The 25,521-nt window shown below is 35.5% G+C and overlaps 2 protein-coding genes across 2 annotated transcripts; both read left to right on the forward strand.

Moving 5' to 3' along the window:
• The first annotated feature begins 452 nt into the window (after window positions 1-452).
• Window positions 453-2,096, forward strand: LOC143238117 (adult-specific rigid cuticular protein 15.7-like). Its single transcript, XM_076478072.1, has 3 exons — window positions 453-611; window positions 1,047-1,139; window positions 1,395-2,096. Exons 1-3 carry the CDS (start codon window positions 600-602, stop codon window positions 1,776-1,778), a joined length of 489 nt encoding a protein of 162 aa, XP_076334187.1. The 5' UTR covers window positions 453-599; the 3' UTR covers window positions 1,779-2,096.
• Window positions 2,097-16,378: 14,282 nt separating this feature from the next.
• On the forward strand, window positions 16,379-18,082 carry LOC143238116 (uncharacterized). Its single transcript, XM_076478071.1, has 3 exons — window positions 16,379-16,528; window positions 16,726-16,818; window positions 17,083-18,082. Exons 1-3 carry the CDS (start codon window positions 16,427-16,429, stop codon window positions 17,539-17,541), a joined length of 654 nt encoding a protein of 217 aa, XP_076334186.1. The 5' UTR covers window positions 16,379-16,426; the 3' UTR covers window positions 17,542-18,082.
• The last annotated feature ends 7,439 nt before the right edge of the window (window positions 18,083-25,521 follow it).

The following is a 25,521-nucleotide window of genomic DNA, read 5'->3' on the forward strand; positions in this document are numbered from 1 at the left end:
ATAGATAGTCCAGTGTGTAGCTGTGTGTTTAATAGCAAGCAATTATTAGAAAGATTAAAGCATTTTTAGCACCTTGGAACAGTGGGTAGATTATAAGAGTGACAGTCAAATCCAGCTATTAAATCAGCAAATAATAATCCAAGAAATTACTTTAGATGGTGTTGAATGGCTGGCTTCCTTTTGACTTCGAAACTCAGGACGGGTTTGTGCATATAATCGTATGTGATCACGTGTAGCTTTGATTCAGAAACCTTGAAAACAAGCTACTGTGAAATCCTATTTTCATTTCCATGTGATTTTAAATCCTACAAGAATTCTACAGAAAATAAATAGTACACAGATGTCTTCAGAATACATGTTTACACCTTGCTGTACACACCAAGAAAGGAATAACCTTGATTTTTGTTATGAACAACACAGTGCTTCACATTCGACTTTGTGTGTGTTGCTTTTTTTCTCAGTGTTCTAGATTGACTTTTTAAATTCAAAATGTCTCACAATCACTGATTTTACTGGGTCATGATAACACCACCACATGTATAAAAGTAGACAAAACTGAGGAACAGTCCAAGTGGTCCACAAAACACGACAGTAGCAACATGATCGTTAAGGTAAGGAACTGTATTTTCACATTGACAATTATTAGTATTATAAATTACTAGCCCGTGAACTAAAGTATTAGCTGAGTTTGGTGTATTATTAATATTGAACACGGGATATACATAACATTATTGTTCACGCAGTATCTCGCATAACTTTATTGTTGAAGATTTTTTTATACCTGGCATAGGATAAGAATAAAAATATAAATAGAATAAACATAATAAAACTTGGAATTCTGATTTTTTAGTTTTTAAAATATTGCTTGATTATCTTTCGATCATTTTCTTGTATCACCAGACAGTTGCTCCATTTTCAGAGCTTTTAAAGCAAACAAAACAGATGATAACAGTTTCTCATTATTGTATTTATTCATAAGATTACGTATGTAAATACATATAGCTTTTTACGTAATATTTTTATGTTTTAATGGATTTATTTTTCAGATTGCCACCTTTTTCGCCTTGCTAGTTGTCGTCCGTGGTGGTCTGTACCATGGTTTAGCAGGCGGTTCTAGTATCAGTTCTCGCCGCCAGGATGTAAGTAATATTTAATTATTCTATAAAGTGATGTATTTTTGCCATAAAGAGTAATAACAATATATTTAACGAATGAAATTCAGTTAAAGATAATAAGTTGAATTACATAACATATTTACCCACCAATGTTTAGTATAAGCACACATGAAATTTTAGGATAGCTAATTGATTTAACTCGATTCGAATGAAAATTAATTAAGGCAAATGTTTATCGATTGCTTCTAAATTTTTTAAACACAATTTAAAATATTACAGGACTTTGGCAACTACGCCTTCAACTACGACATTGTTGACCCACTCGGGGCCACCAATGGCCGTTGGGAGGCTGGAGACGGATACGGAAACAAACGTGGAGCCTACAGTCTGACTGACATCGACGGTCGTGCCCGCAGAGTTGAGTACGTTGCTGATGGTGCTGGTTTCCGTGCTGTGGTCAAGACCAACGAACCAGGAACCGCCGCTAGTGCTCCAGCTGCAGCCGTTGTGGCCTCCAGCCAACCAGGTGTTGTCACTCACGGACCTGCTGTAGTGAAGGCTCATGTTACTGCTGCCTCTGCCTATGCATATGGAAACCCTGTTCACGTCGCTGGTATCTATAGGGCTCCTGTGTATGGAGCTGGATTCTTGAAGTATCATTAAATGCACATATGTATTTTAGTCCTTTCGTTAAGATATATCAATGCATACACATATGAATTATCTAAAAGAATATTCTGTTTCGGCTACTAACATTCTGAGCTTCAAATTCTCGACTATCTAAACCCGAATTCTTCCCGAGTATTAGTATCGTATCTTTATTTACACAAAAGTCTTAACTTATTGCAGTGTGCTGAAAATGATAGCGTGTGAGACAGAACTGTATCGTTCTGTCCACCGAGGGGAATTTTTGTATGCACTCACAACTGCCTGTATAGTTTGTATTTATGTAATAAATCTTATTTGGTTGGTATAGAAGAACTAGTATCAAATACTTTTCGCGTGCTTTTCAACATAGCATTTTCGAGAATAAAAGTGCCATTGAAAGTCGAGCTGTGAACCAGCTGAATAATTACACCTAATGACTCGATTCAATACAACTTATTGCACGTTAATATTTATTTTTTTTTTTATAAATATAAAACTTTTGTTTTTTCTCTTTCTTGTTCATCAGCACATTAAACACGACATTAGCTGTGTGTTTCGTACCAACACAGAATAAAATTTTAAAAATAATTTTCTCAGTCCTAGCTCTTCAGAAAAGAACCCGTATACATTAAGACAATATTTGAACAATATTCAGCAAACTACCTGAATGGAAATATCAGTATAACTAGACTGGAAACTGAGAAAAGTATGAAATTCTCATCAATTTTATTTCACAAATGCACATACTTGAGTATAAGAGATTTCCTACATTTATAGCTCAGTTCACGAACTATGTACGGTTTTACACAGTGCTTGAAGTTAAAGCCTTTAGTTGAGGTAGTGTGCAACTGGTTCGCTTCAACACGATTCGGCTCATCATGGCCGAGTAGTTAGGGCGCTCGACTCCTAATATGAGGGTCGCGGGTTCGAATCCCCGTCACACTAAACATGCACGCCCTTTCACTAATGGGGGCGTTATAATGTTACAGTCAATCCCATTATTCTTTGGTAAAAGAGTAGCCCAAGAGTTGGTGGTGGGTGGTGATGACTAGCTGCCTTCCCTCTAGTCTTACACTACTAAATTAGGGACGGCTAACTTAGATAACTCTCGTGTAGCTTTGCGCGAAATTCAAAAACAAACAATCAACAAGAGTCTCTGGAAACTACACGTCTGGAATCCCCCTCAATGTTCTTGAGATAAAATAAAATAATAGTATTATCTATTCTGACATTTAATCTTCACGACATAAATAATCTGCGGTAATGTCGTAAATTGTCCAACACAATACTGTAAACACTGTTTTGGAGGTCATGCAACTTAATGATTTCAAGTAGTATAACCTTTACAGCATTTTGTATTATTTTGTTCATTGTTTTTTTGTCTCGAGCGTTGGCTTTGATTCGACATGGAATTAAGAATCAAATACACATCAAATTACATTATTAAAACTACCCCATGTCTTCGAATGTGTATTCTATGGACCCAAAATATCAGTATTTAAACGTAAAATACAGTCGTTATAATAAAAGCATGTAAATTCACAACGATGCATAACTTACTAGACCCATCAGAACTATAAACAGTATTGATACATATTGCACGTCACAACTATATAGGATCGTCTCCTTCGTTAATGTTATTTTGACTTGATGTCATAATCATTAGCCTAAGCTACCACCTAAGTGCAAATTATTTAGGTAGGATATAACCTAGTATCTGATAATAAAAATAATTCATTCATAATTAGGCTCAGGTTATCGTGTTCACTTCTAACCATGATAACGATTGGCCGATCATTACAATTCCTAATTATAAGACCTGTATTTTGATCGATAGACCGATGCTTAGGAAGAAATGTTTATACTTGACAGAAACCATTAGTTACATTAGGAATAACAGATTTCAAAATCGTTATCATTTATAGGTGACTCAGTTCCAGGTTACGGTTTAAGCGGTGAAAGCTGGCGAACTATTGAAAACTAATAGGTTTAATATTTGTGATGAAAATCACTTACGCTGAATTTCACCACAGATATTTCAATATACCTTCCTACATCTTTTTATATTCTGAAAATATAGTTAACTTCAGATTAATAGCTATAGAATAATATAATGAAAGTCGCCTGACCTCAAACCCTACTGTTATTAGGACATATTAATCTCCCTGAACTAGTGGTAATACTAGACCAATCTCCAAATTACTAGTACAACTTTCTAGTAACAACAGACAATTTGTATCAACAGCATAAGTATCTATTGGTCTTGTTTTCCGGACTAATATTTGTTGTATACATAAATTTCTATGTTATTTCATAAATACAAACAATGTGTTTTACAATAAAAATAAGTTTAAACTTGATAAATTATTTAACTATTTACTATAAGTTGACTAGTGAGAACTTTCAACTCAAACCTCCAACTTATTCAACAACTGAGAAATACGAAAATATTTCTAACGTTTTAATTTGATAGTCGATTTGCGACAATTATCCCCTTTCTTTCTTTAGGCCACTATATTGTTTTATATTACTCTTAATTCTACTTTCTATGGACCAGATTATTCTATTGTATGGTGGAAAAAATAAATAACTAATTTTTTCGTTAAAAGACCAACATTTGCAAGCAAATGTGACATGTCTCTTTCACGCAATTCCAACATGGCCAATTTTTAGAAGACAATAATTGGAAACTGTCTATTCCAATGCTTGGAATGTGTAAGAAGGTACCTTTGTGCTAACTCTCATGTAAGTTGGTTGAATAGTTCACGAAAACCCAAAATTGTGATCTTCTTCACTAAAACATTGAGCAAAAGACAAAATTCCAAAATCCTCTATACATCTGATTGTTACCTGTAAAAAAATGTATCTTTGTACTGAATTACAGGTAAATTGTCTAACATACGTTGGGGTAATTGCAAAAAGACTCTTAGACTATGCTTTATGTGGTGTCTTGTCTCTTACAGTTACAAATAATTGGCAAGTCTGCCATTTTTCAGATCAATGTGTGGGACCTGTAGAAAAGTACCTTTGTACCAAATTCCAAGTAAATTGTTAAAATATGGCCGTGTAATTTACCCCCACCTTCCTCCCAATTGTATTTTCTAGTGAACTCTGACTTCTCTAAAAAGATTCAAAATAGGCAAATATAACTTTTTTAAGTGAATGTGTTAGACACATAAAACTCTATATTTAATCTTGGTTGTTGCATATGTGATCACGCAAGAGCCGAAAATATACATTTTTGGGTTGTTTTACCTTTGATCTCGTACAATATTTAAAAAGAGATTAATCATAAAAACGGAAAACATGTCTAGACCTATAAGCACAAAATATAACCCTACCAAGTTTCTAGTTAACTCACCGAGAAATGAAGAAAATAACAAGTGTTCGGAAAAAAATATATAGATAAATAAGATGTCTCTCTGCTGAGACATGATGGTATGATCTTACTTACTTCTGTTAAGATACAAATAAAAAGCAACATCAATGAAGAATACGAAAACCAAAATAAACGGTTACAATTCGTGATGACAAGAAACCCATTTGAAGTAAAAATGTATCTCAGGGAGGCTGGTATGGGCATTAACACTTTTACAAATAAAGCAGAGAACAATGTTTCAATCTCAAGATGACTTAAGAAGGTCGAAAAGGTGTTCTCTGTTTTATTAGTAAAAGTGTTAATACCTATACCAGCTGCCCTGAGATACAAAATGTTATTATATCCATGATGGAAGTTGTGAAAGCGGTTAATGTATTGTTTGTTTGTTTTTTTTGAATTTCGCACAAAGCTACTCGAGGGCTATCTGTGCTAGCCGTTCCTAATTTAGCAGTGTAAGACTAGAGGGAAGGCAGCTAGTCATCACCACCCATCGCCAACTCTTGGGCTACTCTTTTACCAACGAATAGTGGGATTGATCGAACCATTATAACGCCCCCACGGCTGAAAGGACGAGCATGTTTGGCGCAATGGGGATGCGAACCCGCGACCCTCAGAGTCGCACGCCTTAACACGCTTGGCCATGTCAGGCCTTAATGCATTGTCGACGACAGTTTTGATTTTCAGAATGTCACAAATATATTAATATATGTTTTGGAATACAATGAAATCTTAAAATAAATAACAGAATAATAAAATACACATTTAAATCACACTAAACCACCATATCCACAAAGAAGTTGAGGTGCAATATCGTGACTTCTCTCATTGTATAGAAAATTATTTATCTTTAAATATATGTTATTAAAAATCAAATTTATTACAAACGCTTCAATTTCTGTACATTTTGTTACACATTACGTGGGGAGGGGGTTTGCCACAAAGGAGAAAGTTAGGCACATAAATGAGGGTTTGGAAAGTACCGGACAACGAAGGATATATAATATTTTTTTCCTTTACTACTAGGTTCATCTAAAAAAAGGGCTTGACTACAACAGATTCACGAACGTACAAATATTTATTTACAGAAAAAATAATATAGCTAAAACAAGGCCAAGTTTTCAGTGGTATGAGTCTAACTGATAAAAGAAAAATTAAGACCTTATTCAAAAACTTTTATCAACTCGATATGCCAACCCCATAAGTACATTTATCACTATAAGTAAAAATAAAATTGTCCCAAAGTTAACAATAAAAGTTAAAATAAAATTTGATTCATTGACGACCAACACGCGTACCCCAAATCACAAGAATGGCACTGTTAAGCCTAATAAAGTAAAGTTACACGCTCCTACACGAAGCAAACTTCAACCAAGCTCAACAAAATCAAAACAGTGTTATGTTAAGCTTACACGTTACCTAAAGTTTAACTTATTAGGAAATACTGAAAGTTAAAGAAAAGTTAAATTCACGTTACTTTAAAAGTTATTGCAACTGTAGACTTAACTATTGAAGCTTTAATATATATTATTTCTTCCACATATCTTCAAAGTTTATTGTTGAAACTGTATCATACATCTCTTCCTCCCAGTTTATAAATTTACTGTTACTTGCATGACGTATCCTTTCCTTTTTATACGTATAAACTTTATACATGAAATATAATTGGAATTTATATATAAGTGAATTTTTATGTTTAATTTGGTCTAACCGATCACTTAAATTCTAATTGTTAATCAGTAACGTAGGATATAGCCAAATTCAGGGACGTAGATCCTGGGGGTGGATGGGGGATACATCCCCCTTCATTTTAGGTGGGGGTATGGTGCATACAATCATCCCCCCAACAGTTTGGTCTGTTCAATTGTTTTATTACATCACAGGCCAACAAATTATGTGTTTGTTCTTGTGATTCTCGTGTTCTTACCTATCGAATTACATAATTAGGCCTAGATGTAGGCTTTTTCAGTAGCCGAAATGTACATCTTTAATATAGGTATGCTTCTAAGCTTTTCGATCTAAGCGATAGTTCATAAGTATTAGTCAGTAGGCCTAAGTATAAATACAAGTATCGTGGCAACAAGATTACTCTGTGATTGCATATTTACAGCTTTCAATCTCTGATTACCAATTTGCAAATTGAACAGTCCACATAAGTGGTTGCAAAAATCATCCCCCCCCCCATCGGGTGAAAAAAATCTACGCCCATGGGCCCAAATTATTAATTTTTATTTGGTCGTCGTATAAGCGATTAATCGTGACAGCGACTGACATCTCTTTGCCACTACCTAACCACAACAACTGTATTTTGACAACTAGGCAAATGATTGTGAATAAGTTAACAGAATCCACTTGTTTCTTTAGGAATAAAATACTTCGAAATATATTTGTACTTACTGTCCACAGATTATCCAATTATAAGTTGCGGTTTACATGTCGAAAGCTGGGAAAGCGTTAGAAAACGATAGGCCTAATGCATCTTTATCTCTGTATGTATTTGCAAACTGTACCTTTGACAACACACTGCTGACGCTGCATCCTTTTTTTTTCTCCGTTTACAAATTTTGTTTGCAAACAGTGATACAGTTGTAGGTCGGCGGACGTACAACGATAGAATCCGAGTTGCGATACCCGTGGTGGGCAGAGCAGATACAGCCCATTATGTAGCTTTGTGCATTATTACAAACAAACAAATAATTTTTTCACGTTATTGAGTTCAACTAGACAGTTTTCTACTTTCAAAAGGTTTTTAATTCACACAGTATATTAAACGTGTGAAAGGTTTTTGAAAAAGTAACACTATTTTTTTATCTTAAGATCTAATCATAGAGCAAAGTGTGACATAGAGGGTATCATGCATTTTACACAATTTTTAATAACGTAGGGCCTCTTTAAGTTTTCGTTTAATTTGTTTCGTATATGTTTTGGTGTATATATAAAACTGTTTGAATCGTATCCTTATGATTGGCTTTTTGTATTTCCTGTTGTCAGTAGCAGTTAACACCTATTCTACTCTGCTCTAAAACCTCACATTTCATTGCCGTTTGAAGGATATCTGTATGTTCCAGTCAATAGATACTATACGACAATGTCCAATCACATAGTGATGCTATCGTGAGAGAAATGATACCACATTTTTTGCAAAGTCGCAACTTTTATTCTCTCTCTCAGGTCTTTTTGGTTATCCAAGTGTTCAGTTTCACCAATGACTGTCTTGAAATAAAGCTGTTGACCAGTTCATCAGTTCCAACAGAAGTAGCACACTGTCTGTTTGTTTTTCCTTTTTGTTGCTGTACCATTTATCAAGACTATTTCTCCTAATGTTAATTCCAGTCCCATTATTTTTCTCTCCACTTAAAACTCGGACACTTTTTAAATTCTATCACAAATTCCCTGTTCGATCCTCTAGTTATAAATCGGACATATGTGATATTAACACGGAAATCAGTTTATCTGAGAGCACTGCAGAAGTATTTAGATATATATATTTTTTTGTGTATAACATTTCCATCCTTTAATTGGTTCCATTTTATCATATTGTCATACTTGTGCCATAGTACCTGATGCCCGTTGTAGTCTATTCCTCGTTTTGCCTGGGGGATATAGTGTCACATCTCTTAACCTAGACCTAATAACATTTTATTTCTTTATTTGTATTGTATTGTAAAAAAACAAAACAAAGTTATACAATGGGCTATTTGTGCTTTACCCACTGTGGGTATCGAAATCTTACTTTTAGCGTCATAAGAATATTGACTTATCGGTGAGTCATCAAGGGTGGGGAAGAGTTACTATCTCCTTAACAGATGTTATTGGAAGAAATCCTGCCGAAGGTAATAAGTTGAATTATATAGAATGCTTACCTATCAACATTTGTTGCTATGGTTATGCATTATATACTCTTCAAAAAAAAAAAAAAAAAAAAGCAAAAGGCAAAATTTGAGACAAATTGTTAACAAGTTTATTCCGGGTAGTTCTGTATGACATGTGTGAAACTTTGCGCATTCACTGCTGAACATTCAAAGTCTGCAAAGGCAAAGTCCACGCTCACTAGTTGAAGTTTAACGTCACTCAACGTCAATAACGAGTATGCCCCCCCCCCGTGAGCATCAATAACTGCTTGGCATCTCCTGCCCATGGAAGCGATGAGATGACGAATCACATCCTGTGGAATGGCTGTCCACTCAGCCTGCAAAGCTGCTGCAAGCTGAGGTAGAGTCTGCGGTTGAGGTTGTCGCCGTCGCAGACGCCGATCCAACTCGTCCCAAAGATGTTCGATGGGGTTTAAATCTGGTGATCTGGAAGGCCAGGGAAGAACGTTGATGTTGTGGTGTCTCAAGAAGGCAGTGGTGAGTCGGGCTGTGTGAGGACGGGCGTTGTCATGTTGAAAAACGTCGTTGACGTTCACCATGATGGGTTGCACATGGGGCCTAAGAATCTCGTCGACGTATCGTTGAGCCGTAAGATTCCCTCGAATGTGCAAAAGGTCTGTTCTGGGAATGTAAGCGATGGCAGCCCATATCATGACGCTGCCACCACCAAATCTGTCAACTTCCTGCACACAGTTTGCTGCAAAACGTTCACCTCGGCGACGGTAAACACGGGTTCTTCCATCCTGCCTACGAAGCATAAAACGTGATTCATCGCTGAACCAAACATGCCTCCATTGTCGATAAGGCCATACCCGATGACCACTGCAGCCGTGTTGACGATGTTGCTGGGTGAGGATGACGCCTCTGACTGGACGTCGAGGTCGGATTCCTGCATCTCGTAGACGGTTGCGTACGGTCTGATCGGAAATCCTACGCAAACCTGGTATGGTTGAGGCAGTAGACGTCGCAGTGGTGACGTAACCGGATGTATCAATCTTGTGCGGGCGTGGTCACACGAGGTCTACCAGATCGTGGACGGTCACGAGTTGATCCATGTTGTTGGTGGCGATTCCATAGCCTTGTGATGGTGCTTGGGTGGACATTCACAGCTCTGGCAACATCTGATCGAGATTCGCCTGCTTCCAAGAGACCAATGGCGTTGTTGCGTTGTGCTTCAGTCAGTCTTGGCGTAACTGTATTGCGTGTTGGTGGCTTAACACTGATCTATGGAAACTGAAAATCCGTCACTTTTATACGGATTTTGCACATGTTGCACTTGCAGAACATGCAGATCTCTCAAACAAATTTATTAGACACGAATGCGTTTTGGCGAAAAATCCGATGTTTTCCTCCGTTTTCAAAGTGCACAACTTTTATTGTCATTTTGGTCTGACAATCAGTGCCTTGACACGTGTAACATCACATACTCTGAGCTTGTAACGTTATTACATATATTTCTCTTTAAAATAAAAAAAATATCCCTTTTGCGTTTCTTTTTTTGAAGAGTATATTTCAGAGAACCTAGTTAATTTAACTTAATTCTGAAGAAAATTGTTGAAGGGAAATATTTTTATATTATTGGTAAATTTCTGAACAAAATTCAATTTTTAACTAATTTTTTAGGACTCTGGGGGTTACGACATTGTTGAATCACTTGGGATCACCAGTGGCCTTTGGGAGGTTGGTGATGGATACGGAAACAAACGTGGAGCCTACAGTTTGACTGACATCGAGGGTCGTGCCCTCGAATTTGAGTACGTTGCTAATGGTGTCGGTTTCGGTGCTGTGGTAAAGACCAACGCACCAGGAATCGCCGCTAATGCTCCTACTGTAAACGTTGTCGTCGCTCACGGAACAACTGTAGTGCATGCTCGTGTTTCTGCAGGCTGTTTATGGATATGAAATCACTACATATCATACTGGTATCTATGGAGCCCCTCCCTCCAATGTTGGAACATATCGAACCCTTGTTTATGCGGCTACTGTCTATGAGGTCCCCTGTCAACGGATTTCGATTTTTTGAAATATCGTTGATTGCATATATTATATATTATTTCACGCATATATGCGTGTGTGTATGTTTCTTATAGCAAAGCCACATTGGGCTATCTGCTGAGCCCACCGATGGGAATTGAGCCCCTGATTTTAGCGTTGCAAATCCGTAGACATACCGCTGTACTAGTGGGGGCTGCATACATGCATTTACTTCTTTCGTTAAGAACTTCTCATATTCATAATTTAAGTTAGAAATCTGGCTGTAGTGATTTTTTAGAATGAATAAGTGTACAAACAGTTGTGGAACAAAATAAAAATCTATTTCACTTTAAAACTCTTATAAAACCACCAGACAAATTAAACACGGCGAATAAAATTAATGCATTAATTTAAAAAAAATCTGTATTTACAAATAATCGAAAATTAAGGGTTTAAATTAATTGAAATTTCAATGTTTTGCTATCTCAACCAAGCGACAATCTCAGGTAAGAAACACACTTCAAGTGTTAAACTAACTTAGGGAAATACCCCAGTTTTCTTTCTTTATTACTGGAATTTTATCGCTGAAGATATAATTTAAATTAGGAAACTTTCTTGTTTTATTTGTATTCAAGAGGGTGAAGTTAAACCGTGTTTGAACTTCCATTTATAATTGGTTACCTTATCAAATCCTTTTATACCAAAAAGAGTTATAACATAAATATATTTGAATATCAAGTATGAAAAATATAGAGGAATTCAATACCTCCAGGAAGTAATTTTAAATAAATACAGGCTCGGCATGGCCAGATGGTTGAGGTATTTGACTCATAATCTAAGGGTCGCGGGTTCGAATCCCCCGTCACACCAAACATGCTCCCCCTTTCAGCCGAAATTCCAAACAAATTAAATACAGTTAGAGCTACCTTTTACATTCAGTACGTTTCAGCGCGTTACTTTACATAACGGTCTGCAAATAACGATATACTGAGTGTTAGTGTTCAATTTTTTACAGTAACTTTCATGTTTATGAAAGGAATGTAGGTCTAAATAATCTGCATTTTGTTTCTCGTCAGTATGTCTTATCAGCAATATAAACGAGTCAGAAATAAACCTTAAAATGAAATCTTCACTAACCATTAAAACTAGATAAATTTACCAACTTTAGAAGTACCCATCCTATCAACTTTCTAAAAACTAACTTCTCCTAAATCTGGGGATTGATTCCCCACGGTGGATAGAGCGAAGAGGGCCCATTGTGTAACTTTGTCTAAAACACCACAATCAACAACAAAGATACCCTCCTGGACTATTTATACACCAAATTAGTTGTGGTTCTATGACTTTGTTGGTGAAAGAATCTCTTATAACATACGTATGGGTCACTAGCAACATTACCAATAATTTCACGAATTATCGATGGGGTTTCTTTCAAGTTATCATGGAAAACAAGTGTTTCCGCAATTTTTTGACTATTTATGTACACTGTTTATTGTAACAGGCAAAATTATAAAATGACCAAATGCAATACAATACGTGAGCATCATCGGTAGTGAATGGTAAACAGTTATACATGTAATGATTTTAGTTTTAAAATAATTGATTTAATTTAATGTTATCAATGTTTATTTGACCACATTTACTATGAATAGTATTATGGGAGGCAATATAATTACTCGATCACTCATTTTAAGTGAAGAAGTTGTAAAAACATAAAGAGAACTTTTACAATAATTGTTTTTATACAAAAAGAAAAAAATATATTTTATGCAAGTCGGTGTTTAGGGTCGGTTTAAATACATTTTCCGTATCGCGGGTTTTTCAAGTCAGAAATGTTTGTTAACTTTAAATAATTCCATGTTCAGCGGTTTATAGAGTGTGTAATTCAGCCACACCCGTTGTAAGAATATATGGCCTAGTGAGAACTGAGCCAAGGTCGTCGCTGAAAGTATCGTACCACCCAATACAACTCGTTTTCAAGTTTCCATGCCCTCTGGCGGGGGCGATAACACTTAGTACAATCGAACGTACCATTTCAATATACGACCTAGACTTCAACATTATTTTAAGGTTAATCTGTAATTAAGCTAGTTTTAATAAGAGTAGCTTATCTGAAGTCATATTTTCAATCCATAGAATATATAATATCTCCGTTCGATAAAGCAGCTGATATATTAGTTTTTAGACAGCATTTACTATGTATCTCTGATGGACGAAATACCTGTTACGTCATTATCGTCTGCCGATTCCTAAATATTAAATAAGCAAAATTCTAAATTTTTATTTATTTTTGATAATATCAAATGTTGATAAACAAATATAATTAATAATGAAATACACCTTTTATGAAGCATATTCATTATCAAAACGGCAAACAAGACACGAAACATTTGTTAAACAAATTTCTCATTCTGTTGTCTATACACAATTTAATCACAATGAATGTGCATGACAAATTTTATTTGATCACAAATATCTAACTGTAATATCTTCTTTGCAAAAAGTACGACTTCAATGCAAAATATGCTATCTGTTGAATTTGATAACAATTCCCCTGTTTAACATAAAAATCACCACAAAATTCAGAAATTAAAAAGAAAAATCCCTTTAACTGTATGTTATCATAACTGTGAAAACTTTGTCAAAAAATGTGATCCTTTTTGCCATCACCAACTTATCTATGCGTTACTAAAATCCAATTTTCATTTATTAAATAAATAATCCAAGATCCCAGTAAGGTCTTTCTAAACGACTTGTTAACGTCAAGCTTGCAAACAATATTGTGAGATTCTGGTAAGGTTTTTCTGATTGAATTGTTAACACCAAGCTTATGGACAAATATCCAGAACTCTAGTAAGGTCTCTTTAACTGAACTATTAACGCCAAGCTTGCAAACAACAATGTGAGATTCCAGTAAAGTGTTCCTGACTGAACTGTTAACATTGGACTTGCAAACAACAACGTGTGATTCTATTACGACCATTTTTGACTGATATGATACAAACAACCTATATTCTTGTAAGGTCTTTCTGATTGAACTGTTGACGCCGAATTTGCGAACAATAATTTAGGGTTTTAGTAAGGTCGTTTGAGGCTGAATCGTTTGTTTGTTTTTTGAATATTGCGCAAAGCTACAAGAGGGCTATCTGCGCTAGCCGTCTCTAATTTTGCAGTGTAAGACTAGAGAGAAGGCAGCTAGACATCACTACCCACCGCCAATTCTTGGGCTACTCTTTTACCAACGAATAATGGGATTGACCATAACATTATAACGCCCCCACGGCTGAAAGGGCAGGCTAAATTGTTAATGCAAACAATAATCTTGGATTCTAGTAAGGTCTTATTAGTAGAGATGTTGTATCAACTTTGCAAACACTCACCTCTGAATTCTAGTAAGATTTTTCTGGATAGATAGTTGAGTTGAGATTTGATACTTTGAGGAATAAGCTGACAATTATTATAAGACATTTCTGTTAATGTTAGTAAATAACGATCTACATCTCCAGAAATTACCTTTATCAGTTTAATATTTCATTACAACTACTTCGCCAGAAGTTATCGATGACCTGCAAGTTCGCTAATTCAGAATCTTCCAGGTTATCAGTTACCTCCTAACAAAGATGTAATACCGAAATCGATATAAATAATGTTTGTGCTTGCCTGTCCAGAACTTTTTTCGCAAAGTTCTTAATCAAACATTTCAGATCTCGTAACGTTAGAAAGGTCGATGTCCGAGGATTCCAGACTGCTTATTGGCTTTTCCACTGATAATTATCTTACCTGTTTTTCCTTAGTCAAATCTTTTAATGCAACGAGCATGGTACACGATGGCACAATGTCTTTGTCATCATGTGACGATTGATTTCGATTTCAACTTTAGATTTTTTCTTTGCAAAGTATTTCACACAAACAGCACTTAACCCGCACATAATTTTCTTTAAATGTGATTATTACACTGAATGTGAATTCTCGACTCATTTAGGTTTAAAATATTCATGCATACTTCTTTCAAAACCATATGCTTATTACTTTGTGAAGATGCATTCAGACGCTTATGCATATTCAGGTAACTTTCGCTTCATCAAAACTTTACTTTACAATAATATGTGTGTGTGTTTTCTTATAGCAAAGCTACATCGGGCTATCTGCTGAGTCTATCAAGGGGAATCGAACCGCTGATTATAGCATTGCAAATCCGTAAACTTACCGCTGTACCAGATGGGAATTTTGCAATAGTTCACATTAGTTTCGTTTCATAGATTGCTATAAACCCCTTTTAGCTATTTTTTTCTTTACTACGAGCTTTGTTCTTCAGTTTTGCAAGTTTCTTCAAAATCGTTTCGTATATTGAACGCTCATAACTGTTTTACACTCTGTACGCTATTATGAATTCTATTTATTACTTTACTTGCAGGTTTATTAAGTAAAATTATGTAGTGTAGTTTTATCAAATAAAGTTTACGTCCACGTGAGCTTGTTTATCTGACAGCGTAAAAGACTTTCAAATAGGCCAGAATTTAACCATCTAACACATAGTGACTGCAAGAGAACATAACTTAAATAGCGAGAGTGAAAATGATAGAATAAGGAAAATGCAAGCAGAGGGTATGTAAACTGATTGATATAAATATATTCTGCAGATACAACTATTTATTTTAGTGACATTAATAGAAATTTCGAAGAATATCTTATGCTAACGACATTTTCACCATGCAACATCACAATATACTATATAAGACTCAAATTCATATAGTAAGTTTTTATTTCATCTACTCCAATGATAGTTTAAATCTAAAATATAAACAGTTTTATCTAAACTAACCAGCTTGTGGGTAATGAAAAACTTCGAGCAATGATACTTTCCATTAAAAAGCTAACTGTATAATATGAACATCTTGAATAATTTGTTGAGCTTCACGAGACCTCAACGAACTGTAACTTCCGGGATGTTCTGACCAATAATTGAACTGGAGTGAGAGGCAGAGAAAACTACGAATAAGGATTTGTAGGAATATTATCACCAGTTATATGCATATATCGAAGTATAATTAGTTTTTACTATTAATAATTTGAGAAATGTTGCTGAAAACATTAAGCACCAAATGTTAGGCAGCAAACCACTCTTGGGCCAAGAAAGAAACAAGACTAGTCTCGACTGGGAACTATAAACCGTTATAGCAATTTTTTTCTTGGTTTTAATTATTTTCCAGAAATTACTTAAACAACCGGGAAACCCTAAATCATTTAAACTCGATAGGAAATAGAATAGAAAATATAGGCGGTTATTGTCTGAATTAAATCACTTGAATGTGTGCCCTACCCGAGTCGGAACAAGATAAAAAATATCCTTGAATTATTTGTGTTACCATACACTTCCAGTCCGTAGCAAGCGTTAAAAAACGACCTCGTGTTATAAAGTTAACAGTTTTTACTAGGTCAGTATGACGTCACACGGTACTATAAAAGTGGAAAGAAAAGCAGTGAAACTTAACATTCGATCTAAGTTGTCGAAGGAGCCATACATCAGAAACATGATCACCAAAGTAAGTCATACAGTACTTTTTTAACAAGTGCAGGTTGTATTTGAAATCACGTTTTCAATGTTATAAAGTTTATTTATAATTTATCGCACAATGTCACACATAAAAATTAACATTTTATTCTGAAAATTTTCGGGAAATTAATCTTTCGTTTTATCACAGGTTAATTTATTTATACATGCTAACTGTTATCTTTGTAGATTGCCATCCTCTGCGCTTTGGTAGCTGCAGTCCATGGTGGTTTGTACCACGGTTTGGCAGGTGGTTCTAGTGTCAGTTCTCGCCGTCAGGATGTAAGTAATATTTTATTATCTTACAATACGAACTTTGCACTAGTAAAGATATTTTTAATTTTTTGTTAGATGCTAGTGTAAGAAAGCTCGCTAAAAACTTTATGGCATATTACTTAGCATATTTACCTACCAGTGCTTAGTGCTATATTTACAGATTACAATTAATTATGAACAGTTAACTTAATTCGAATAGGAAGTAATGAAAGTAAACAATTATTGTTTTGTTGTAGATTTAAAAGAAAAAGTTTCATACAATATTTCCAGGACTTTGGTAACTACGCCTTCAACTACGACATTGTTGACCCACTAGGAGCCACCAATGGCCGTTGGGAGGCTGGAGACGGATACGGAAACAAACGTGGAGCCTACAGTCTGACTGACATCGACGGTCGTGCCCGCAGAGTTGAGTACGTTGCTGATGGTGCCGGTTTCCGTGCTGTGGTCAAAACCAACGAACCAGGAACAGCCGCTAGTGCTCCAGCTGCAGCCGTTGTGGCCTCCAGCCAACCTGGAGTTGTTGCTCACGGACCTGCTGTAGTGAAGACTCATGTTGCTGCTGCTCCTGCATATAAAGCACCTGTCTATGCATATGGAGCCCCTGCATATGCTGCTGGATTCTATGGAGCCCCTGCCTACGCTACAGGAGTTTACAAAGCCCCTGTTTATGCCGCTGGTATCTATGGAGCCCCTGCCTACGGACCTGGATTCTACAAATATCATTAAATAACAAATATATATAAAACTTTCTCCATTAATTGATTTCACGTACAAATTATCTTAAACAAAACTCTGTTTCGACTACTAACTTTCTAATCTACATATTCTCGACAACCGCAAGCCTGTTCTCTGGCTGTCGATTGTTATGTTGTCATTACTTCCCCAAATCCCTGTCTTACCGCTGACTTCCCAAAATGTGTGAAACTGAAAGAGAACTTTGTCTTTGTACGCCATCCCTCAAGCTGAGGCTTTATTTTAAGAACTTTTGCTGATGTTTAAATCTCACTGTACAGTTTGTATTTATGTAATAAAAATGACTTAATCATCAGAGAAACACTTGCTTTGATTACTTTCTCTTTCAACACTACGTCTTGTAGAGTCAAAGTAATGCTGTATAGAAAACGGAGTGACAAACTAATTATTTGTATGGATAATTACGATAATTAACTACTTGTTTTATTTAAGTGTGATAATTCATCACACTTTAGCACTGATAAAGTGTATTTTAGTTCTTCTTGTAATAAAAGTGAGTTTATTATCACAGAAACACTTGCTTTGATTATTTTTCTTTTCTCTTCCAATATTACATTTTATTGAATAAAAGTGCCATTATTTATGCATGTTTATAATTATGCACAAAACTACACAGTATGCTATCTGTGCTCTGCCCACCACGGGAGCCTAAATCCGGATTCTAGCGTTGTAAGTGCGCAAACATTACGCTGTGCTACTGGAGGGTAAAACTGTTAATACATTGAAAATGAAGTAACAAATTATTTCTCTGGGTAATTAACAGCTCGTTTTACTTACGTGTGATAATTCATCACACTTCTAGCACTTACGAGATTTTTTCATGAATGTTGTGTGGTTTCTTATAGCTAAAGCCACATCGGGCTATCTCTTGTGTCCACCGAGGGGAATCGAACCCTTGATTTTAGCATTGTAAGGCCTAAGACTTACCGCTGCTTCCACCAGGGGACCTTTCATGAAAAAAAAAACGTTTTGTTTCTTTCCTTTTGTGTGTATCAACGTGTCGATCAGTGTAACACATTTGCTGTGAGCCTTTTATCAGCATAATTTTTTTTTACGTTCTATATTTCAAACTCTACAGTTTACTTGTGTTGATGTTTCTCATCAGATAATTCAACATGTTTTACAAATATAATATATTTATCAAGAAGTTGTTTCTCAACAAGTAGGAATAGTATAAAAAAAAGAACAAAACTATTGCTGAAGCAGGTTCTAAAGTAATATCGTAACCTGGACCAAGACATTGAATGGAGCAATATCCCTAGGTCTATCGAATCAAAGGGGGATCTTTGGCCAGAAGAAGATAAAATTCATAGAAATCTTAATGAGTTATTGAAAAGGAAATGTTCCAACTGTGTTATTATGATATCAAATACCTTAGCCATCTTATATAAATCAATAGTTTAATACTTTTATTGAATGTGTTCTTGTAGTTTTATTGGCCATTTAACAAAAACAAAATAAAACCGTAACTTTAGAGAAAGAACTGGCTGAATCTTTCCCCAGTGTAACCGTTACTGTTTAGCCCTACATAAACATAGGGTTAAGAGATCATGCATTAAGGTCCGGCATGACCAGGTGGTTAGGGTATTCGACTCGTAGTCGGAGGGTCGTTAATTCGAATCCCCGTCACACCAAACATGCTCGCCTTTTCAGCCTTGGGGGTGTTATATGTGTCATTCAGTCCCACCATTCGTTGATAAAAAAGTCGCCCAAGAGTTGGCAGTGGGTGGTCATAACTAACTGCCTTCTCTCAAGTCTTACACTACTAAATTAGGAACGGCTAGAGCAGATAGCCCTCATGTAGATTTGCTCGAAATTCAAAAACCAAATCAAACCAAACCAATCATGCAGTAAAATGAGGACGTCCAAAAATAAGCAAAGGTCGACATCGAAAAATGAACAGTTGGTTGCCGTAGGAATGGTTTCCATCGAAAGTTACATATTGAAAATGACTGATTCCGGAAGGACAGTTAGAGATTTTACTGTATAAAACTAGTCAATATAGATAATGAGGTACGTGCATGTTACTCAAACTATGGTCAGTAAATATCATTAAACTTTTATATCTTAATTATATGCCCTTCAAGTCCTTAGAGTATTCAAAAGATAGGGTAATCTAATGTATATAATAAATTAAGACGGTGAAACATTTTAGGGACACAGTATAAGTTAATAAAATCTTCAATATAATATATACACTTTAATGGTGTCTGTATAGTTGAAACGGTTTGACACACCCTGGAACAGTGAGATGGCCTGGAACATGTAACTGTAGATATAAGACAGCTTAAAAAGAATAGAACTATGGATAAGACGTTTCATAACTGTCTGAAACATTAGCTAAGAAGGACTTAAACAGTCTCGAACTGTGACTAACATGATCTGAAACAGCTTGACACTATTGATAAGACATCTTAAACAGCTGAAACAGCTTGACACAATTGATAAGACATCTTAAACAGCTGAAACAGCTTGACACTATTGATAAGACATTTAAACAGCTTCTGAAATCTCTACGTAGATAAAACGGTTTGAAAACAACTAAATGAAATCGAGATAAGATTGTCCGAAATAGGTTAGAATTGTAGAAATGAAGGTTCCAAACAGGCTTGAACTGTAGATAAAATGATATAAAAGAAGTTGGAACTATGGAAGCAAGACGGCTTGAAATAGGCTCAAATTGCAAATTAAGTGTAATTGTTCATAACAGCCTAGCACGCTGAATATTACTTTGTAGGGATTTTGAGGTAATCGTGTATCTTATAAGAGAGTATTCAACTACAGTTAACATTCTTTATCATGTTTTGGAAATGTGATAAGAAGTTTGGATAAAAGTTACATAGGATGTATTGTGACACTGACTAGAGTTGGTTTCAAGTTAACTGGGGTGTTTACCTTAAACTTTGTAGCTTTACCCAGTTTTTCTTGTAAGGGGGAACTACATGCATTGACAGAAGCTGCTTTGTTTTCATCAGTATTTGTCAGTCTTTCACAGACACATATCCCTTAACCTACTGTTAATTGTATTATTGTGTCTTGTATTGCATTGTAAAAAGCGAAGGGGCCATTTAAACATTACTCATTAATTTCAGCATGTGTCTTACATCTTTTTCTGTGATTTAACTGTTGGAACTCAATAGGAAACTCTTGAAAAGTCTAGAACCTCTTGTTGTTAGCGAACTTCACTTTTACTTTGCAGATAGTTCGAGAGATACGAGAGGCGAAAACACGGTTCTGAAACTCGCTAACGGTGCAAGTCAATAAACTAACCGGTATCTTTGAACTCAGACTATTAGTCAAACGATTAACTAATTATGTTGGTATGTGTCACGAATGCTTTGTTCTTGACCATTGTAACTCTGTGAATGGTAAATGTTTAAATACAAAACTAGTTTTTGTATATATACACATGAAATGTACCTAAAGTTAAAACATAATGTTTCAGTTGGAAACATCTGCCATAAAACCTAACTGAAGTGAGACACTTAAAATGTTCCTCCTGCTCTTTAAATATGATATACGTTGAAACGCTTTCGTTTCAAGTATTTCATACGATTTATCAACTAAGCCCTTATCTCTCAACGTACCTTAGTTTCAGCCATAACTTTGCGGACTTAAAACTTTAAAGTTCGGGGTTCGATTACCCGCGGTAGAACGAGGTTAGGTAGCTCATTGTATAACTTTGCACAGAAAAAAAACAACAATAAATAGGCGATTTATACTCTTAAAAAGGCCCGTCATGGCCAGATGGGTTAAGGCTTTCGACCCGTATTCTGAGGGTCGCGGGTTTGAATCCCCATCGTACCAAACATGCTCGCCCTTTCAGTCGTGGGGGCGTTATAAGGTGACGTTCAATTCGTTGGTAAAAGAGTAGCCCAATAGTTGACGGTGGGTGGTAATGACTAACTGCATTTCCTCTAGTCTTACTCTACTAAATTAGGGACGGCTAACGCAGATAGCCTTTGAGTAACTTTGCGCGAAATTCAAAACAAACCAAAACTTGAAGTTTTATTTCCCGTGGTGGACAGAGCGCAGATAGCCTGTTGTATAGTTATGTACCATAAATATAAATATAAATATAACCCTCGAGAAGCTTTGTGCGAAATTAAAAAGCAAACAAACAATACTCTTAAAAATGTATTGACTTGGAAGATCAAATGATATAAAGTTATTCTGTTTTATTTGATGGAATTTGTTACACGTATACAGAATAAACCATGGACATCACAGTAATCTTTCTATTAATTAACTAGTTGTCAGAATATTCCAAGATGTAAACGTTTGTTTGTTTGTTTTTTTGAATTTCGCACAAAGCTACTCGAGGGCTATCTGTGCTAGCCGTCCCTAATTTAGCAATATAAGACTAGAGGGAAGGCAACTAGTCATCACCACTCTCCGCCAACTCTTGGGCTACTCTTTTACCAACGAATAGTGGGATTGACCGTAACATTATAACGTCTCCACGGCTGAAAGGGCGAGCATGTTTGGCGCGATAGGGATGCGAACCCGCGACCCTCAGATTACGAGTCGCACGCCTTAACACGCTTGACCATGCCTGGCCAGATGTAAACGCTTTTGTTCTGTTTCATTTATTTCTGGAGGAAACCAAACTAGTCACAGTTTAATTTCTAGTTTCGGTCAATGATAATTAATACGCTTATTTGATTCGATAAAGCGTAATAAATTGTTTAATTTTGTGTATTCTTGTTGAACTTCTTTTACTCACTTTTGTTGACCTATTTTGACTTGGGTATTTGAAAAATACGCAACATTAATGAAACAAGTTTATTTTTCTGAATTATTTAATGAAAAAACATACTTTTTACCTCACATTAGCATTTTGATGTCAAAATTGGCCATGTTAGAGACTTTTTGCGTTCGTCCATGAATATTGGCCCGTTTAATTTCAAAACCATATAGTAAATAAATATTTGCTTTAAACTTGCAGCTATTTTATATATTCTCAAATACCTCAGGTTCAAACCTACATGTATAATGATTTACTTAACTTCAAAAAGTGTGAAAAGCGAAACTCAATGTCTCAAATTAAACTGTTGAAATTTCGATACTCTGAAAATGTCAGTGTAATCGATACAAAGTCAAAGAAACAAAACGTTTTAAAGCATGCCTCAAAAGATGTCTTAACTATTTGAAAAGAAGAATATGTTTTACAACTCGATTTAATTTACGATGTATATAGTAAACCTAAAAAGTAAACCTTTCATAACGAAGGGAAAAGATGGATAACAAACTTAAATTTTACAAATAGGAAAAGTTATACTTTTATGTGAAAAATGATACAAATGCAACTCTTCTCTCATACCTGGAAACCTCCCGCTTTAATTAAACAAATACATATTATATTATTAGAAACGTAGTGAGAACGTTAGAGCAGAAATTTGAGGAGAAACTCCATATAAGTAACTGTCGTTCCAATTTAAGAATAACAATAGAATCCTAGCTGATGAAAAGGGAAACCAAACAGGGCAGATATTATTTACAGTTGAACTCTTAAACTGATGTCAAAATAACATATCTATCATACGTTTTACAAAAATATATCTTCAAAACATAAATAATTATTTAGTGTTATTTTTAAAATTCAGTCCAGGAAGCAAGACTTTAGTAAAACCCAACAGTTCAAGCAAGGGTTCCAACAGCGTAGGCGAGAGCTCCATAAACACCCGTGGAAAGGGTTGGTGACACCAAAGCTGGAACAGAAACTGTATTTTTCACTATAGCAGATCTGGAACGACAACACTTGGTTGGTTGGATACCACAATGGCTGCTGCAGGAATACTAGCGGTGGTTTCTGGTTCGTTTATCTTTATCACAGCACGGAAACCGGCACCATCAGCAACGCACTCAACTCTGCGAGAACGACCGTCGATGTCAGTCAGACTGTAGGCTCCACGTTTGTTTCCGTATCCGTCTACAGCCTCCAAACGACCGTTGGTGGCCTCAACTTGGTCATTAATATCGTAGTTGAAGGCGAAATTACCAGAGTCCTGCATTTTGACATCTTAGCAGTCCATCTGGGCTTTAGCCACTAGGGTGCACAGAAAGGCAATGAAATTAAATGATACATTTCCCTCTCGCGTATTCAAATCGAAGGATCAAACGTAACACAGAATTCAGTAGACCTCATATTTGTAATAAAAATCAAGTTTACTGCAAATGTTTTGAAACTTATTTGAATGGGCGGCAACTACTTGTTGACTTCTGAAGACGAAAAGCGGAAAACTTTCGAAAGGTTGTTCTTTACACTTGTGTTTCTACAACAGACAGTTGCCGTCCATTAATACTCTGACTAAACAATCTATCGTAGAATAGCTTTGTTCGCCACATTATTCTAAGTATTTGTTTTTTTTTGGCAATAGATTCTATAGTTTGAAGGTTGAAAATAAAATATGAATTTATCCTGACCAGAGTAGGGGCAATAGATATCTATAAGTTTAAGCTGTATAAAATGACAGCAGCATTTTAAGGGTAACATTAGCTTCAGTTCTCAAGGGATACATTAGCTAATACTGACTTTCATAAAGGTAAAAACAGTATTATTAGGGCTAAAATTAGTGGATTAAATTGTGCTGAAATTTTTTTGTCGAACCACAAATCTCAGCCTTTGACTTCTACCACTGGATGGTAGAAATACAAAAGAGACAGAGAAGAATGTGAATAATAATTAGAGGTTATAGTTGCAGATAATTCTTTAATAAGTATACGGATAGGATAGTCTGTGGGGTAAATCGGGAGAAAAGTATTAGATTATGCTACCTAGGAACACGGGAGGAGTATTTGACTCACAAAGCAAGAGATATAATAAAGGTCGCTGGGTCTAAATGCTAGGCTTAGGTCAGAATGTAAGGATGATCAGATTGGTCGGTTTGACTTGAGGAATCAGTTCAATGGGGGGGAGAAAGCTCTTTGGAATGGATGGTCTATATCTAAGTAGGGTATGGACTGGCTTTCTTGTAAGGGCTATTAACTCATCTGTAAAGGAAGTTTAAAATTAGGACTAGACAGTGGAGAAGCTAGGACAAACAAAATGCAAAAAAATAACGTTTAGAGAAAAGTTCAATGTAGGCTTAGTTGTTGGTATTGCAATGATAGAAGTATAAGAAATAAGATGGATAACGAAGGATTTTGATATAAGCTGACGTAATTAAACATAGTTAAATGTAAACAATTTTGATGACAGAAATTTCTTTGAATTACAGAGTTAAAAATGTTTTAAAAGTATCCTAAAGAGAGAGTGGGGCCTAGTTTTATATGTAAAATGTGAGTTACATCTCGTTGAAGTTGAGGGTTTCCGTTAGGTTATCTAAAGGGATAGGTTTTAGTGGGTATTTTGTGGGAATACAGACAAGCAAGCTATATTGATGAAATTGATGAGAAACTTTACAGTGAAATTGGTACGTCAGTGTTAATGAGGTCATAATTATGGGTGATATTAAGTTCAGGTATATAGACTGGAGAAGTTTTGAGTAAACCCATGAGGATGAGGGAAAAAGGTTTTTTGAACTATTGAAGATGGTTTACTTCACCATTGGATTAAGCAACAATGATATTTTATATTTACTGGTGACTTCTAATATAGGAATAATCAAAATGGTGAAAATTGGGGAACATCGTGTTTACAAATTCCAAAAAGAAAATTTTGTAGAGACGCAGAACGAAATATTTTTGGTAAATTGAGTAGCTAAGTTATTTGGAAACACTGATATAAAATGTGGAAAATCAAAACAGTTATTAAATGTTTAATGTAAACATATTCCTTATAGTAAAAAAACAGGCTCATTCACAAAGGGTATAATGGATGAAATTCATGAAAAGCATTACAAATTTAAGTTGACTGGCAGTACTGGAGATTTAGAAGGTTATAGAACATCAAGAGAGTTTGTCAAACGGGAAATAATGACATAAAAAGTAAATATGGTGAAAGGTTGGCAT

Source organism: Tachypleus tridentatus, chromosome 13 (assembly GCF_004210375.1).
Source record: "Tachypleus tridentatus isolate NWPU-2018 chromosome 13, ASM421037v1, whole genome shotgun sequence".
Taxonomy (NCBI): Eukaryota; Metazoa; Arthropoda; class Merostomata; order Xiphosura; family Limulidae; genus Tachypleus; species Tachypleus tridentatus.